This window comes from Carlito syrichta, unplaced genomic scaffold (genome assembly GCF_000164805.1).
Source record: "Carlito syrichta isolate Samal-C Ts95f unplaced genomic scaffold, Tarsius_syrichta-2.0.1 Scaffold142869, whole genome shotgun sequence".
NCBI classification, from domain to species: Eukaryota; Metazoa; Chordata; class Mammalia; order Primates; family Tarsiidae; genus Carlito; species Carlito syrichta.
The window spans coordinates 9793-26858 of record NW_007086965.1 but is presented as its reverse complement, the minus strand read 5'-3'; the positions used below and the strand labels follow the sequence as shown (position 1 = coordinate 26858).

The following is a 17066-nucleotide window of genomic DNA, read 5'->3' as shown; positions in this document are numbered from 1 at the left end:
ACTTCTGCAGTTGCAATAATACACTTAAACCTCGACTTCGTATTCCCACTAGCCACTGACAGCACCCTTGTGACCCTCTTTGCTCTCACATGAAGATGTTACAGTTTCCACTCGCCCTCAACGCCCCCCTCCACTGCCCTACTGCATCCTTATGTCTGTCTGTTGGACGTTCCTGTGTCTGAGGTCAAGGCTGATCACATTCCCATTCTGTTTCATCGCATTCCCATCAGTCTCTGTGAGTGACTGTGGCTGGTGCTCTGAGTTGAAGACCAGCACTCTGCATTTAAACAAGGGCTCAGGAATGGGCTGTGCTTATGCTTCCTTCTCTTTGGGTCTAATGTCACTCAAAGGAAAATGTTAAATGTATTTTCCTTTCTGAGTATTCGAGTATATGCTCAACTTTATATTTTAGTTTGCTTGATATTCTGGCTGTGCCTTTCTTGCTTGTTTTGATTTTCTGGAGTTTCTACTGCAACATCATTTTTACCAGCTGCATAGTATTTCATTAAATTAGAGGGTTATCCTTTATTTTCATCCAGTCCGCTGTGGTTCGACTGACTCTTAGATTGTTTGCACTTTGTCATTCGTGTGAGTGGTGCTATCATTAATCTTCTTTAACATACACCTCTGTGCACTGTTTCTTATGTTATGTTTGAGCAACCAAGAATGCCATTCCTGTTCAACCTGATCCTCCTGGCCCCAGCCTCTTGCCACCCTATCACCTTCCATTAAACGGGCCGTTCTAGAGGTTGGCGTAAGAGGTTCCTCGTGGAAGGGGTGGCCCCAGGTCACATCTACCTTCTTCTCCCCAGGCTCTGAAGAGAGGCCATTCCTCAAATTTAAAATGGAAAACATCACTAACTACACAGCCCTTCTGCTGAGCGAGGATGGCAAGACTCTGTACGTGGGTGCCCGAGAGGCCGTCTTGGCACTTGATAGCAACCACAGCTTCCTGCCAGGCGGGAAGTACCAGGAGGTGAGAGATGTGGCCCAGAGCTGACCAGACTGGGCAGAAGCCGGCAGAGGAAGGTTGGATGGGAAGGTTGGCTTGGGTCTGAGGAGGATGCAGATGGGAGAGGAGGGAGGTTCAGCAAATCCTCCATTTCTCTACATGCTTACTGTTCCCTTTCATATTCTCCAGCTGCCATGGAGTGCAGGTGCAGAGAAGAAAAAGGTGTGCACCTTCAAGGGCAGGGACCCACAGGTGAGCCAGCACCAGCGGGGAGGCAGGCTGCAGGAGGGATGGAGAGTGGTGGCAGGAGGTGGGAGCAGACACAGCCAGATGTGGTGGAAAGGTCACGGGCTTCTGAGATGGCCCAACCTGGGCTGGAATCCCAGCCCTATGCTTATTACCTGTATAACCTCAGACAAGTGGGTTCACCTCTATGAGCCTCAGTCTGCCCACCTGCAAAATGGGGATAATGATGCCTGTCTCACTGGTCTTACAGTAAGGATTCAGTGAACTGATAGGCCTAGGGCACCTGGAATATAATACATGCCAAATACAATGTCATTGTACAGCATGAGCAGTGATTATGTGGGGCGGGAGTTGTGTCCTTTTACAGATGGTCCTTGAGGTAGCAGGTCTGACAGATTCTGTTTTGGTTTTGGCCACACCATTGGGTGGGGTCTGGTCCAACCCAAGGTTCTTCTAGTGGATGCCCCACCATTCCCAGAGACTTTCTGGTCCCAAGTGCAGCAGATGATAGCCAAGGCGAAGGCAAAAGAGCACCAGACTTGGTTCAGACACGGGTTCAAGTCAAGACAGGTTCAAGTCCTGACAGCCCTTTTATTATTCCGCTAACATTTATTAAGTACTTGTTCTGTGTCCATGTACCTTAAGACAATGGAGATTTAATTGTGAAAAAGAAAAAAAAGCCGGGCTTGGTGGCTCAGCCTGTAATCCCGCGCCTTTGGGAGGCTGAGGTGAGTGAATTGCCTGAGCCCGCGGGTTCGAGACCCTCCTGGGCAGGCGAGACCTCATCTCTACAATAAATCAAAAAATCAGCCGGGCATGGTAGCGCGTGCCTGTAATTCTGGCCACTCAGAAGGCTGAGGCGGAAGGATCACCGGAGTCCAGCAGGCGAGGCTGCGGTGGCCGGGAGCAGCCACTGCACTCCAGTCTGGGCGACAGAGTGAGACTCCAACTCAAAAAAAAAAAAAAAAGAAAGAAAGAAAAAGAAAAAAAACCCAGTAAAACAAAAAATCCCTCAATTTAAAAAAAACAAAAAAAACCAAAGGTGGTCAGGTGACTGTTTATTATAATAAAGTGACTTCTGAGCCAAGATCAGGAGAGGAGAGCTGATTGGAGCGTACTTTGGAGCAGGACATGGCGTTTCACTCTGAGAGATTTGAGAAACTAATAGAGGGTTGAGCAGAGGAGTGACGTGTTCTTGCCTGTGTCCTCAGGGTGACTCTAGCCCCGTAGACAGTAGCCTCCATAGGAGGGGACAGAAGGCAGGAGAGCAGTGAGAGGCGAGGATCGTGGCTCAGGCCGGGGTGATGCCCATTAGAGGCAGCAAGCAGGATCTCCTGGGGGAAATTGTAGGGATAACACATGGGAGTCAAGGCCTACTCCAAGGCCCAGGGCCTCAACAAGGAAAAGGAATTGCGTTAATGGAACTTTGGGGAGTGAAGCTCACTTGGAGGCTCCTGTCAGCCTTGCTCATGAGGCCGATGCGTGAATTGGGGTGCAAGGGTCAGGGCTGAGTGCTTCCTCCTGCTCTGGGCTGTGGCTTCCTCTCCAGGTTGCTTGGTAGGGACCTGTGGTTTTTACTGAGTTGAAGAGGACCCTGGAGTGGGATTCTGCGCCCTCACCCTCAGACTGAAGGAGAGTTGCCAGTCACCAAATTCACTGTACCCCAAAGCCCCTGCAGCACTCACTCTCTCCTCTTTCCCAGGAAGTTCCTGGATTCTCATGTGATCCCAGACATGAGTGTCCTATCCCCAGATCCCAGGAGCAGAGGTCCCAGGCTGGGCCTTGGGTCTGGTGGGGAGGGCTCGGCAGTGCCCCCTGGTGGCTATGTTTGGGCTGGGCCTGACATCCTCCTCTCCTTTCCCCAGCGTGACTGTCAAAACTACGTCAAGATCCTCCTGCCACTCAACAGTAGCCACCTGTTCACCTGTGGCACCGCGGCCTTCAGCCCCCAGTGCACCTACATCGTGAGTGCCCCCTCCTCAGGCCTGGAGCTGGCCTGGGGACTGCCCCCTTTTCTGCCCCAGGGAGCTGTTCTTTAGCAGAAACCCCTGGTGAAAGGCAGGGAACAAGGGGAGGCTTCTAGGGAGCACTAACTCTGAGAGCCCTGAGGCCCATCACCCTGGCACCCAGCCCAGCTCCAACAGCTGGGAGGGCCGAGGAAGGGGCGCATGCAGTCACCCATGCGCGAAGATCCTGTCCAGCTCACAACTCGCTGCTCTCCCTTGCCTTCTCGTGTGTTTTCTTTGTCCTTGCTTGATTCTTGCGTCTTCCCTTGTACAGCGCCCTCGGCATGTACACACAGCTTTGCATTCCCACCCTCCACATGCTCTGGCAGAAGGTGACCTCCGTGGTTATGGATTGGGGCACCAGCGTTTTTTTTTTTTTTTTTAGACAGAGTCTCACTCTGTCACCCAGGCTGGAATGCAGTGGCATAGTTTCAGCTCACTGCAGCCTAAAATTCCTGGGTTCAAGTGATCCTCCTGCCTCAGCCTCTCAAAGATCTGGCTCACAGGCACATGGCACCAAACCCAGCTAACTATTTTATTTTTTGTAGAGGTGGAATCTTGCTATGTTTCTCTGACTGGTCTCAAACTCCTGACCTCAAGCAATCCTTCTGCCTCAGCTTCCCAAAGTGCTGGGATTACAGGCGTGCTCCACGGCACTTGGCCATGGAGTACCAGCTTTGGAGTCAGACCAGCACTCCTTTCTCCTTTTCTGCCAAATCCATGTCTCGTTCCCTGGCATGCCCCTGAGCCAACCTGTCTGCTTCCCTACAGATTGTGGAGAACTTCACTTTGGCGAAGAATGAGGCGGGGGATGTCCTCCTGGAAGATGGCAAAGGCCGTTGTCCTTTTAACCCCAATTTCAAGTCCACGGCCCTGATGGTTGGTGAGTGCTGGGGGGGCAGGATAGGTTCATTAAGGCTCCATGTGGGGGTGGGTGTGGGCACAGGGCCAGAGAACTGGCTTTGGGCAGGGTGGTAGGTCCTGAGCTGATGGGTCCAAGCTGTGCTGATTCCCAGGGTGCAGAGTGGCTATGGGCTGGCTTTGAGTTTGGCCTTCCCAAATTCTTGCTTCCTTCTCTGACTATCACAGGAAAGATGGGCAGCACTGGGGTCACTCTGGGTGGGCCCTGAGCAGGGGGAAGGGGCTATGCTGTTGGGCTTGTTCCCATGAGAATGTTTTCTTGGCAGATGGCGAGCTCTATGTTGGAACGATCAGCAACTTTCTGGGGAATGACGCGACCATCTCCCGGACCCAAAGCCTTCACCCTACCAAGACCGAGAGCTCTCTCAAGTGGCTGCAAGGTGACATCCTCCCACCATCTGCCCAGTAGGCAGTCGGGCCCTAGGACGGGGCAGTCTCCCCCAGCAGGACCTGCGCCCTGAGTTTCTGAGCTGATTCCATACTCCCCACTACACCCTACAGACCCAGCCTTTGTTGCCTCAGCCTACATTCCCGAGAGCCTAGGCAACTTGCAAGGGGATGACGATAAGATCTACTTCTTCTTCAGTGAGACCGGCCAGGAATTCGAGTTCTTTGAGAAAACCATCGTGTCCCGCATCGCCCGCATCTGCAAGGTAAGGAACATGGGCTGCCGGGTATTGACCCCAGAGGTGCCACAGCTTACAGGGTCACTGCATTGGTGGCCTTTCCCATCCTTCAGGGAAGAACAGCTCTGCCAATGGCTTTTCCTTTGTCTCCTTTTTTGTTTTGTTTTTTTTTTTGAGTTGGAGTCTCACTCTGTCACCCAGACTTGAGTGCAGTGGCCGCTCCCGGCCACCGCAGCCTCGACCTACTGGGCTCTGGCGATTCTTCCGCCTCAGCCTTCCCAGTAGCTGGAACTACAGGCGCTCGCTACCACGCCTGGCTAATTTTTGATTTATTCTAGAGATGAGTTCTCGCCAAGTTGCCCAGGCAGGTCTTGAACCCGCGGGCTCAGGCAATCCACTCACCTCAGCCTCCCAAAGGCGCGGGATTACAGTCTGAGCCACCAAGCCCGGCTTCCTTTTAGATTTTTTGAGTCAGGGTCTAATTCTGTCACCCAGGCTGGAGTGCAGTGGCAAGATCACAGCTCACCAAAAAGTCTCTACCTACTGGGCTCAGGCAGTCCTTCCACCTCAGCCTTCCAAGTAGCTGGAGTTATAGGCATGCACTACCACGCCTGGCTATTGTTTTGATTTGTTGTAGAGACAAGATCTCGCCATGTTGCCCAGGCTGGTCTTGAACCCCTGGGCTTAGGCAGTCCTCTTGCCTTGGCCTCCCAAAGTACTGGGATTACAGGCTTGAGCCACCATGCCTGGCAAATATTTTGTTTTTTTGTAGAGATGAGGTTTTGCTATGTTGCCCAGGCTGGTCTCAAACTCCTAAGCTCAAACATTCCTTCTGCCTCAGTCTCCCAAGGTGCTGGGTGTCAGGTGAAGTGGCTTGTGCCTATAATCCCAGCACCTTGGGAGGCAGAGGGAAGAGAATCGACTGAGCCAAGGGCTTCAAGACCAGCTTGGGCAACTTAGCAAGACCTCGTCTCTACAATAAATGAAAAAATTAGTCGGGTGTGGTGGTATGCACCTATAGTTCCAGCTGCTTGGAAGGCTAAGGTGGAAGGATTACCTGAGCCCAGCAGGTTGAGGATGCAGTGGCATGCTCACGACCACCCCAGTATCGACCTGCTGGGCTCAGGCCATCCTTCTGCCTCAGCCTTCCAAGTAGCCAGAACCATAGGTGGATACTACCATGCCCAGCTAATTTTTTGATTTATTGTAGAGATGAGGTCTTGCCAAGTTGCCCAGGCTCTTCTCAAACATGTGGACTCAGGCAATCCCCCACCTCAGCTTCCCAAATTGTTGGGATTACAGTTTTTTGTTTTGTTTTATTTTTTACGTAAAAAAAGTGAAGATGTAGACATGAACACATAAAAATCATTTACAAAATAACAAGGTGGTGTAGCATCATGCGCAGACTGGGGAGGCAGACTACTCAGATTCAAACCCTGCTGGTCTAGGATCTTGGGCTTGTCCCTCACCCTATAGCTGAGCGGTTTCCCCATCTATTAAATGGGAATAATATGACTTTGGAGTTGGTATATGGATTAGTGCAATGGACTAAATTAATCCATGTGAAGCTCTTAGAAATGTGGGTGGCAATGACTAAATGTGAACTCTTGGTATCATAAGCCCCCTGCCCCACCACAAGAAGGGTTCTCTGTTAACATTTTATTTCATTTCATTTTTTGTGTTGGAGTCTCACCCTGTCATCCAGGCTGGAGTACAGTGGCATGATCACAGTTACCGCAGCCTCTACCTGCTAGGCTCGGGCGATCCTCCCACCTCAGCCTTCCAAGTAACTGGAACTACAGGCACGCACCACCCCACCTAGCTAATTTCTTTTATTTATTGTAGAGATAAGTTATCTCCAAGTTGCCCAGGCTGGTCTCAAACCTCTGGACTCAGACATTCCTCTTGCTTCAGCTTCCCAAAGTGCTGGGATGACAGGTGTGAGTCACTGCACCTGACCCTGTTAACATTTCAGAATGTCCCTTGCTAATCTTTTTTTGCATATGTGTAACTACATGCATATTTATGTTATTAGCATCCACACACACATGAGTTAGGCTGGATTGAGTTGAGGTCCTTGGGCATCCTTGTTTGCCTGTCAGTGAATCATGGACATCTTTCTATATTTATCTGTTTTTATTTTATTATTTTATTTTATTTTTATTTATTTGTTTTTTTGAGTTGGAATCTCACTCTGTCGCCCAGACTGGAGTGCAGTGGCCGCTCCCGGCCACCGCAGCCTCGACCTGCTGGGCTCTGGCGATCCTTCTGCCTCAGCCTTCCAAGTAGCTGGAACTACAGGTGCACGCTACCACACCCGGCTAAGTTTTTCATTTATTGTAGAGATGAGATCTCACTAAGTTGCCCAGGCAGGTCTCGAACCCATGAACTCAGGCAGTCCACTCACCTCAGCCTCCCAAAGGCATGGGATTACAGGCTGAGCCACCGAGCCCGGCATATTTTATTATTTTATTTTTTTGAGTTGGAGTCTTACTCTACTGCCTAAACTGGAGGGCAGTGGCACGCTCACGGCCACCACAGCCTTGACCTGCTGGGCTCCAGCGATCTTTCCGCCTCAGCCTTTCAAGTAGCTGGAACTACAGGCATGAGCCACCACACCTGGCTAATTTTTTGATTTATTGTAGAGGTGAGGTCTCACCAAGTTGCCCAGGCTGGTCTCGAACCCGTGAGCTCAGGCAATTCTCTCACCTCAGCCTCCCAAAGTGCTGGGATTATAGGCATGAGCCACCGCGCCCAGCTACCTTTCTGTATTTAGATAGACTCTGCGTGGTCCCCAGTTCTTCATGGTCCACGGTGAGGAACGTACCCTCCTGATGGAACACGTACGCTGCCCCCGAGTGTTCTTCACTTTAGATGGAACTCGGTGCTGGCTTTCGCCTGTCCTTCATTCCTGGTGTCTGGGGAGGTCTCTTGCCTCCCCTCACACTGGCCAGTGCCTGAGCCCAGCCCATTCCCCTCCAGGGCGACAAGGGTGGTGATCGAGTGCTGCAGCGGCGGTGGACGTCCTTCCTCAAGGCCCAGCTGCTGTGCTCGCGGCCCGATGATGGCTTCCCATTCAATGTGCTGCAAGATGTCTTCACACTGAGCCCCAGCCCCCAGGACTGGCGCGACACCCTTTTCTATGGTGTCTTCACCTCCCAGTGGTAGGCCCCAGGTGTTCGCTAGGGATGGGAGGGTGAAGGGTGGCTGGGATGGGGGGGACCAAGGACTGGCCTTGGGCCCAACTGGCCTCATTCTGAATCTCCAGGGCTTGGGTTAATCTGGTTGTTTGCTTTGCAGGCACAGGGGTACCACAGAGGCCTCTGCCATCTGCGTCTTCACCATGAGGGACGTGCAGAAGGTCTTCAGCGGCCTCTACAAGGAGGTGAACCGCATGACGCGGCAATGGTACACTGTGACCCAGCCGGTGCCCATTCCCCGGCCTGGAGCGGTAGGTACTGGCTCCCTGTACCCAGAGTGGGTGCTGGGAAGACTCGAGTTCCCACACCATGCAGGCACCAAGGCTGCCTAACCTCAGGCAAATTACTTGACTTCTCCGAATCTGTTTTTCATCTTTGAAATGGAGACATAAGTCCAGGCCTCCTTGTCTTACTGGGTTAGATGTGACCAAGAATGTCAGAATGGCTTCCGTTCTGTCTCAGGTGCTGTCTGTGTACTCTTTAATCATCCCTTCGAGCCAGGCTCGGTGGCTCAGCCTGTAATCCCGTGCTTTGGGAGGCTGAGGTGAGTGGATTGCCTGAACCCGCGGGTTCGAGATCCACCTGGGCAACTTGGCAAGACCTCATCTCTACAAAAAATCAAAAAAATCAGCCAGGCATGGTAGTGCATGCCTATAATTCCGGCCACTCGGACGGCCGAGGCAGAAGGATCGCCGGAGCCCAGTGAGTCGAGGCTGCAGTGACTTGGAGCGGCCACTGCACTCCAGTTTGGGTGACAGAATGAGACTCCAACTCAAAAAAAAAAAAAAAAAAAAATCATCCCTTCGGCTGGTCTCCCTGCTACTCGACTGTGAACTCCTTATTTAATTACTAAGTGACCGAATGACCAGGCCACAGGGAAATGGCCCTTTCTTCCCTCCCTCTAGCCTATGAACTTCAACTCATGGCCAAGGAGATATGTGCCAGTGGTTGATTTGGAAGGTGATGCTGGGAAGCAGGGAAGGTGGAGAGAAGGAGGGAGACAGCCAGGAAGGGCGTGTCGGTGAGCCCTTATGGCGGTGGGCAATGGAGCTCAGTCCCCCAGGGCCTCTGAGAGACGGTATGGGGCTGCTCTCAGAATTTCAGGAAGCCCAGGTTGGCGCAGGAGCTAACTAGATAGGCCACACGAGGACACTTTGCTCAGCCGGAGCTTCCTGAGTGAACTAGGGAAAGGACTCTGAGGAGCAGGAAGCATGGTCACGGGGACAAGACCTGTGTGTGTGAGGGTGAGGGGCGGTGGGCAGGGAGGAGGGGCAGCAAGGAGACCCCCCAAGCCCTTGGTTTCCCCATACCCCGGGCTTTCCCTGGGGCCTTCAGGCCAGCATGATGACTCACTGGATCTGCATGGGTTGTGCCCTGGCTCCCAAGGATGGGACAGGCACTGCTGCCGACCCTGGGGAGGTAGGACCCCCCACCTGCTTGCTGCCCTGAAGTATTGCTGCCCTCACGCTGCCGCCTTTTCTCCTCCAGTGCATCACCAATAGTGCCCGGGAACAGATGATCAACTCGTCCCTGGATCTCCCTTACCGCGTGCTGCTCTTCCTCAAGGACCACTTCCTGATGGATGAGCAGGTCCGCAGCCGCCTGTTGCTGTTACAGCCACGGGCCCGCTACCAGCGCGTGGTCGTGCACCGTGTCCCCGGCCTGCGCCATGCCTATGATGTCCTCTTCCTGGGCACCCGTGAGTGCAGCACAACTGGCTGGAGTGGGAGGAGGGGCGTGGCCGGTGGGTCATGGGCAGCAGCTCCACCTAGGGCCTGAGTCCTGTCTGTATTCCAGGTGACGGCCGGCTGCACAAGGCAGTGAGCGTGGGCAACAGGGCGCACGTCATTGAGGAGCTCCAGATCTTCCCATCAGGACAGCCCGTGCAGAACCTGCTCCTGGACACCCACCGGGTGAGCAGACAGGGCAGAGTGCTTGGGGATGCCCCTCCATTTTCTCCAAGCTGTCCCCACGCAGCTTTTCCTCTCTTGCTCTAGCAAGATGGAAAGATACGCGATCTGGGCTCATGGCACAGGCTGTCAGAAAGCAGGGGTGCTGGGAACATGATGGAGGTCCCTCAGGGCTCCCTGGGGCATGTGGGCCAGGAATGGCCTTGGCCCTGGCTGCCCAGCCCCCCTCTCATCCCTTTTGTCTGGCTGTGCAGGGTCTGCTGTATGCTGCCTCGAACCTGAGCGTGGTCCAGGTGCCTGTGGCCAACTGTAGCCTGTACCGGAGCTGTGGGGACTGCCTCCTCGCCCGGGATCCCTACTGCGCATGGAGTGGCTCCAGCTGCAGCTACATTGGCCTTTACCAGCCTGAGCTGGCATCCAGGTGAGTGTTCCCAGCCCCCTTCCTGCCCAGCCATCCTTGCGCACTTGGCCTCGGGCACCTTCCCAGGCCACCTAAGGATTTAGCTCCCTTGTCTCCTTTCAAATCGTCATAGTTTAGACCATAAGTTATATGCTTGCCTTGGCAAATGGGGACATGCTTTGGTAAAGTAGGAAATGTCACAGCTTTGAAAATCCTTGCAGGCTGGGCGCAGTGGCTCATGCCTATAATTCCAGCACTTTGGGAGGCTGAGGAGAGAGGATTGCCTGAGCCCACAGGTTCGAGACCAGCCTGGGCAACTTGGCGAGGCCTCATCTCTACAATAAATCAGAAAATTAACTGGGCATGGTGGTGCATACCTGTAGTTCCAGCTACTTGGGAGGCTGAGGCAGAAGGATTGCCTGAACCCAGCAGGTTGAGACTGCAGTGGCCGTGAGAGTGAGACTCCAACTTAAAAAAAAAAAAAAACAAAAGAAAATCCTTGCGGGGCCAGGCATGATGGCTCATGCCTATAATCCCAGCACTCTGGGAGGCCGAGATGAGAGGATTGCCTGAGCCCCAGGGGTTCAAGACCAGCCTGGACAACTTGGCAAGACTTCATCTCTACAATAAATCCAAAAATTAGCTGGGTGTGGTAGCTTGTGCCTATAGTTCCAGCTATTTGGAAGGCTGAGACGGAAGGATCGCCTGAGCCCAGCAGGTCGAGGCTGCAGTGACTATGAGCATGCCACTACACTTTAGCCTGAGTGACAGAGTGAGACTCTGACTCAAAAAAAAAAAGAAAATCCTTGCAGGATACTGTGGGTTAGCATATGAATGTGTTTTAGTAACAATAGAGCTACAGGCAGGCACGGTGGCACAAGCTTGTAATCCCAGCACTTTGGGAGGCAGAGGCAAGAGGACTGTCTGAGCTCAGAAGTTCGGGACCAGCTGGAGCAACATGGTGAGACCTCATCTCTACAGTAAATCAAAAAATCAGCCAGGTGTGGTGGTACATGCCTGTGGTTCCAGCTACTTAGAAGGTTAAGGCAGAAGGATTGCCTGAGCCCAGTAGTTCAAGGCTGCGGTAGCCATGAGTGTGCCACTGCTCTCCAGCTTGGGTGACATAGTGAGACTCTGTTTAAAAAAAAAAAAATTAGAGCTACAGAACAGTATTAAGAGACCTGTTAAAACCAAACCAAACTAATTAAGGTTGATGACAACAAGAAACTAGGGGAATGGGTAGGCCTGTGTAAAACTGACAGGGAAAACCCTATAACGTGGTTGGTTGCAGTTGTTGTAGTAAAGGACTATGGCAAAGAATCTTAGGCCAAGAATGTCATCGAAGAGTACTTCAGATGCAAGAAGTGAACAAATAAGACTTTGGCTCATGAAGAAAAAAAAAGGCTTCAGGATAACCTATTTGAATTATAAAATGGTGGTGTAGAAAATAGGGGAGGGACTGGGCATGGTAACTCACACCTCTAATTTCAGCATTTTGGTAGGTGGCAGGATTGGTAGGTGGGAGGCCAAGAGTTCAAGACCAGCCTGGGCAACATAGTGAAACCATAAATCTTGTTTAAAAAATTACCTGGGCATGGTGGCAGGAGCCTGTAACCCCAGTTACTTGGGAGGCTGAGGCAGGAGGATTGACTGAGCCTATGACTTCAAGGCTACAGTGAGCTATGCTCACACCACTGCACTCCAGCCTGGGTGACAGAACAAGACCCTGTCTCTAAAACAACAACAAAAAAGAAATATGGATAAGCACAAACAGAATAAAAACTACCCCTTATCCCAGAATCGCAGTGAGATTTTTATATTTTATCCTCCCAGATTTTTCTACATATGTGTAAAATAAACAGAATCCATATATTTTTAAAACAGGATCTGTCCCATTTGTAGTGTTCTTGCTTCACATATGGATACATCTGGTGTCAGTTTTATATTTCAGAAAAAACAAGTGTAAATCTACATATGGCCAGCCTTCGTGGCTCATGCCTGTGATCCCAACACTTTGGGAGGCTGATACGGGCAGATTGCTTGAGCCCAGGAATTTGAGACCAGCCTGGGCAACCTAGCGAGACCTTGTCACTCCAAAAAAAATTTTAAAAATTAGCCAGGTGTGGTGGCACACACCTGTAATCCCAGCTACTCAGGATGCTTGGGGGAAGGATCACTTGAGCCCAAGAGGGCAAGGCTGCAGTGAGCCATGATTTTGACACTTGTTTATTATTTTTTATTAAACATTGCATTGTTAAAAAAGAGACAGATAGACCCAGAGATCCAGCTGTCTTTCCAGTCTCTTTCTGAGGGTAAATACTGTCTTTGTAACTAAGGGGAATATTGTAGTAACTTTTATTTGAAATAGCATGTGGACAGAGGAGATGCCAACTCCCCCCTGTGGGTGGGGAATCAGCTTAGGGAAGTCCTGACAGTCCCTGAACCCTGGGTCCCTTGTCCAGACCCAAGTTTGCATTGAGGGGTGAGGGAATGCGGGCTCAGGGGGCTTCCTGGCCTATCCCACTCTCTGGTCCTCAGACCCTGGATCCAGGACATCGAGGGAGCCAATGCCAAGGACCTCTGCAACGCCTCCTTGGTCAAACCCCAGTCTTTTGTTCCAACAGGTGAGGTGCCCCCTCAGTGGGTGGAGGAGAGATGGGGCTAGGAAGGTTCTTTCAGGCACATCCTTGTTCCTTCTCACATCCTCGTCCCTCCAGCCCTGCACCTAGCGCCCTGGGAAGTGAGACTCAGACAGTCCAGGGGTCCCCAGGGTTGCCCATCAGGAGGGAGGTAGGTGAGCTTGGAGCAACTGGACACCAGCGCTCTCTACCCACTGCCTTCTTTGCCCACAGGTGAGAAGCCATGTGAGCAAGTCCAGTTCCAGCCGAATACAGTGAAAACCTTGGCCTGCCCGCTCCCTTCCAACCTGGCGACCCGGCTCTGGCTATACAATGGGGACCCCGTCAATGCCTCAGCCTCCTGCCGTGTGCTGCCCACTGGGGACCTGCTGCTGGTGGGCAGCCAGCAGGGACCAGGGGTGTTCGAGTGCTGGTCACTGGAGGAGGGCTTCCGGCAGCTGGTGGCCAGCTACTGCCCAGAGGTGGAGGACGGGATGGCCGAGCAAACAGACCGGGATGGCAGCGCACCTGTCATCATCAACACATCGCGTGTGAGTGCACCAGCCGGTGGCAAGGCCAGCCAGGGGGCAGATGCGTCCTACTGGAGGGAGTTCCTGGTGATGTGCACGTTGTTCGGGCTTGCTGTGGTGCTTCTCGTTTTATTCTTCCTCTATCGGCACCGGGACAGCATGAAAGTCTTCCTGAAGCAGGGCGAGTGTGCCAGCGTGCACCCCAAGACCCGCCCTGTGGTGGGGCCACCTGAGACCCGCCTGCTCAATGGTGTAGGCCCCCCTAACACCCCACTCGACCACCGAGGCTACCAGGCCCTGTCGGATAGCTCTCCGGGGCCCCGAGTCTTGGCTGAGTCGGAGAAGAGGCCACTCAGCATCCAGGACAGCTTTGTGGAGGTGTCCCCAGTGTGCCCCCGGCCCCGGGTCCGCCTGGGCTCTGAGATCCGTGACTCTGTGGTCTGAGAGCCAACTTGCAGAGGAGGTGGCCCTGGCTTCAGGGGCCATGAATGCTCCGAGGGGGTGAGCTGGACCTCCCCTCCGCTCCTCGTGGAACACAACCGCAGTGCCCAGCCTCGGGGCCTCGGAGCCAGCAGGCCGGCTGCTCTCCAGCCAAGGAGTGAGACTCCTACACCAACAGCCACGGCCCCAGAGGTCCTGGCTGGAGACAAGGGCCTACCTTGGTGGGCAGAACAGTGCTCCTTATGTAAACTGAGCCCTTTGTTTAAAAAACAATCAAAATGTGAAACCAGAGTGAGGAAGGAGACAGCATGGAATGCTACACAGGGCTACTCCAGTTCGCTGCCCCCAGCCTCGGACTCGCTGCCCCCAGCCTCGGACTCCCAGAGGCTCCTCACAGTGGTTGGTTGAGACAGATGGAAATCCCTCACCAGCTGGCCTCATCCACTTTCCGCCTTATCCTGTTGCACGAGCTGCCCTTTCACATGCAGAGCCAGGAGCCGACTCGGGCTTTGTGGGTCCTGCCTTGCCAGCCGGCTAAGGATGGAGTTGCCGCTATCATCCGGCCACCTCAGGGACCAGAGCGCCAGGCAGGCACCACAGCCCTCACCAGGCCCTGGGCTCAGACCCAACACCTGGTCCTTTCCAGCCTGTATCAGGCCGTGGCCACACAAGTGCAGTGTGCACTTAGGAGAGTTGATAACGACGTGTGCTTTTATTTTTTATTATTTTTTTGAATCGGAGTCCATTGTCGCCCAGGCTGGAATGCAGTGACACACTCACATCTGCCACAGCCTCAACCTGCTGGGTTCAGGTGATCCTTCTGCCTCAGCCTCCCAAGTAGCTGGAACCATAGGTATGCACCACCATGCCCAGCTAATTTTTTGATTTATTGTAGAATGGAGGTTTTGCCATGTTGCCCAGGCTAGTCTCAAACCCCTGAGCTCAGGCAATCCTCTTGCTCCCGCCTCCCAAAGTCCTGGGAGCCACCGCGCCTGGCAACAACATGGGCTTCCCTCAGGATTCAAGGAAGCGACGGGCGCCCACCTTCCTCCATCCCAGCCTGAGAACCCGTGTGTCCCTTCCCACCACATCCACCCTAGCCCCGGCTTCAAACTCAGACCCCAAGAAGTAACTGCACCCTGTCTTCTCCCCAGTGCACCCCTCGCCTCTCACCTGCCTCCACTCTTAAGGGATATCAACACTGCCCAACACAGGAACCCTGAATTTGTGGGTTTTACATATTTTTAATAAGATGCACTTTACCTTTTTTTAATAAAGTCTTTAGAATTATTGTTTAATCATGACCTTTGCTTAAAGGACTGTCGCCTTTTGAGGTTGTTCTGGTTCTGAGTTCTGGGGCTTCTGAGCCTCCTCTTCCTGAGCACTGATGAGCCAGAGTCGGCCTTGCCTGGTCAGCAGCATCACCCTGTGAGTGTGGCTCTCAGGTGTGGCGTTAAGCCCACTGCAGTTCAGTTCAGCGAGGACACGGGAGGGGGCCTTCTTTTTAATCCTTTCAAGTTTTTTTAGCTGTTCAAATAGTCATACAGTAAAATGGACTTTTTTCTTTTGGGGCACAGTTCCCATTTTAACACGAGTCATGTAACCACCACTGCAATCAGGATACAGGAGAGTTCCATCCCCCATGCTGCCCCTTGCATACTCACACCCTCACAGGGGGTGGCTGGGGTGGGGGTATGGGGTGACTTCCCACTGGCCGCTTCTATAGATGTTGCTTATTCCTTGTAGGCTCAAAGGCCCCTAGAAGTCCAGTCTTATACCAGCGTCTCTGGTGCCACACACAAGGTCAAAACTTCTAACCCTTTATTACTGATCAGTAGAAACAAACAGTGGTGCAAAGGGCAGCAAGAAGGGGGAGGCCCTGACAAGGAGGGCCCTTCCTGCCCAGGCGGAGACTGCCGTGCCAGCTCCGGGATGGGCCAGCTCAGCCGGCCCTGTCAACACAGGCATGACCTTGGTCACAGATTGGCAGTGGAAAGGTTCTTGGACAGGATGCTGGGACACATGGTGGGGCTGCTGTCACAGGACAATCTTAAAGGAGCTAAACAAGAGAAAAGTGGGTTGGATTTTCTGGAAGCAGAGGGTAGGGACTCAATCCAGGCTTACTCCCTTCTCCCCTAGGGCCCCTCTTTGAAATGGACTGTGTCCCATGTGTCAGTCCCTCTGGAAGAGGTATCTGGGCCATTCAGAGGAAGCTGGGGGCGGGGGGATTCTCACCCCGTGACACCTGTAATAATGTCCCAGACCCAGATGAAGCAGACAGAGACCTGTGCATACCCAGAACACAGGGAGTCCACATCATACCTGGCAAAGTCCGGTGAACGGGAGATGACATGCTGGAACTCAGAGAGGTTGATGGTCCCATCCCTGTCAATGTCAGACTCTTCTAGGATCTGGGAATGGGAGGGCTTCAGGCCACAGGTCCATCCTTCCCTCCCACTCCCAGGCCCAGCCAGACCCAGCCCAGCTACACTCACATTGTCAATGAGCTGCTTCATCTCTGCAGCGCTGAGCCGAGTGTCCTCACCCTCTCCCGTGAGGCAGTTTACCAGCCGGCTGAGGTCTTCTCTGTTCAGGGTTCCATCGTCATCAAAGTCTAGAGAGCAGACCCAGGAAGCCAGAAGAACACAGTCAGGAAGGGCTCCAAGGTTCTACATATGGTGCCCATTTCCCAGGCGGTGCTGCCACAAACCCCAGGTGGGAAGGGGCAGTGTCCACCAGGCTGCTGGTCCTTACCGAAGATGCGGAAGGCATAGTGGGACTTGATGTCTGGGGTTGCTGTATCACTGAACACACTGAGGAGGTCCAGGAAGTCTTCAAAGCTCAGGCTGTCTCTGGTTGGAGCCGTGGAGAAGACCCTGCAGATTCGCTCCTTGAATGGGTTGGCCTAGAAGAGAGCCTTCTGTGAACAACACAGGAGATGCCCAGGTCACACACTCAGTGTGTGGGAGCGAATGATCAGTGCTTTGGGACCAACAAGGAGGGCCAATGGGGACACAAGAAGATGACCCAGTGGGGAAGGGATGAGGGTGGCTTCCTGGAGTCAGTGTTTAACCCAAAGGCAGGTAATCTACAACACAAGTGGAGGCAGAGAGAGAAGAGGAAGGCACCCTATGCAAAGGGAACAAGATAAGTGCGTTATTTTTTTTTTTTTTGAGTTGGAGTCTCACTCTGTCACCCAGACTGGAGTGCAATGGC

At 53.0% G+C, this 17066-nt stretch overlaps 2 protein-coding genes across 4 annotated transcripts in view; one reads left to right on the top strand and one right to left on the bottom strand.

The window, feature by feature from the left end:
- The first annotated feature begins 809 nt into the window (after positions 1 to 809).
- On the top strand, positions 810 to 14112 carry SEMA4B (semaphorin 4B). The gene is made up of 13 exons (XM_021708529.1): positions 810 to 976; positions 1142 to 1204; positions 3064 to 3162; positions 3976 to 4087; positions 4392 to 4505; positions 4627 to 4778; positions 7734 to 7915; positions 8052 to 8202; positions 9440 to 9650; positions 9749 to 9864; positions 10116 to 10282; positions 12800 to 12885; positions 13114 to 14112. The coding sequence occupies exons 1-13, from the start codon at positions 845 to 847 to the stop codon at positions 13851 to 13853; spliced, it is 2325 nt and encodes a 774-aa protein (XP_021564204.1). The 5' UTR covers positions 810 to 844; the 3' UTR covers positions 13854 to 14112.
- A 966-nt stretch (positions 14113 to 15078) lies between these two features.
- Positions 15079 to 17066, bottom strand: part of CIB1 (calcium and integrin binding 1) — a 4913-nt gene continuing 2925 nt past the window's right edge. Inside the window, exons 4-7 of one of the 3 annotated variants that reach the window (XM_008049982.2) lie at positions 16605 to 16755; positions 16346 to 16464; positions 16173 to 16261; positions 15650 to 15909 (exon numbers count right to left, since the gene is read on the bottom strand). In XM_008049982.2, the coding sequence (XP_008048173.1) occupies positions 15888 to 15909; positions 16173 to 16261; positions 16346 to 16464; positions 16605 to 16755 (381 nt within the window). In that variant the 3' untranslated portion in view covers positions 15650 to 15887. Of the gene's footprint in view, positions 15910 to 16172; positions 16465 to 16604; positions 16756 to 17066 lie in introns of all 3 variants that reach the window. The other 2 variants (XM_008049981.2, XM_021708530.1) reach the window with 2 other exon arrangements.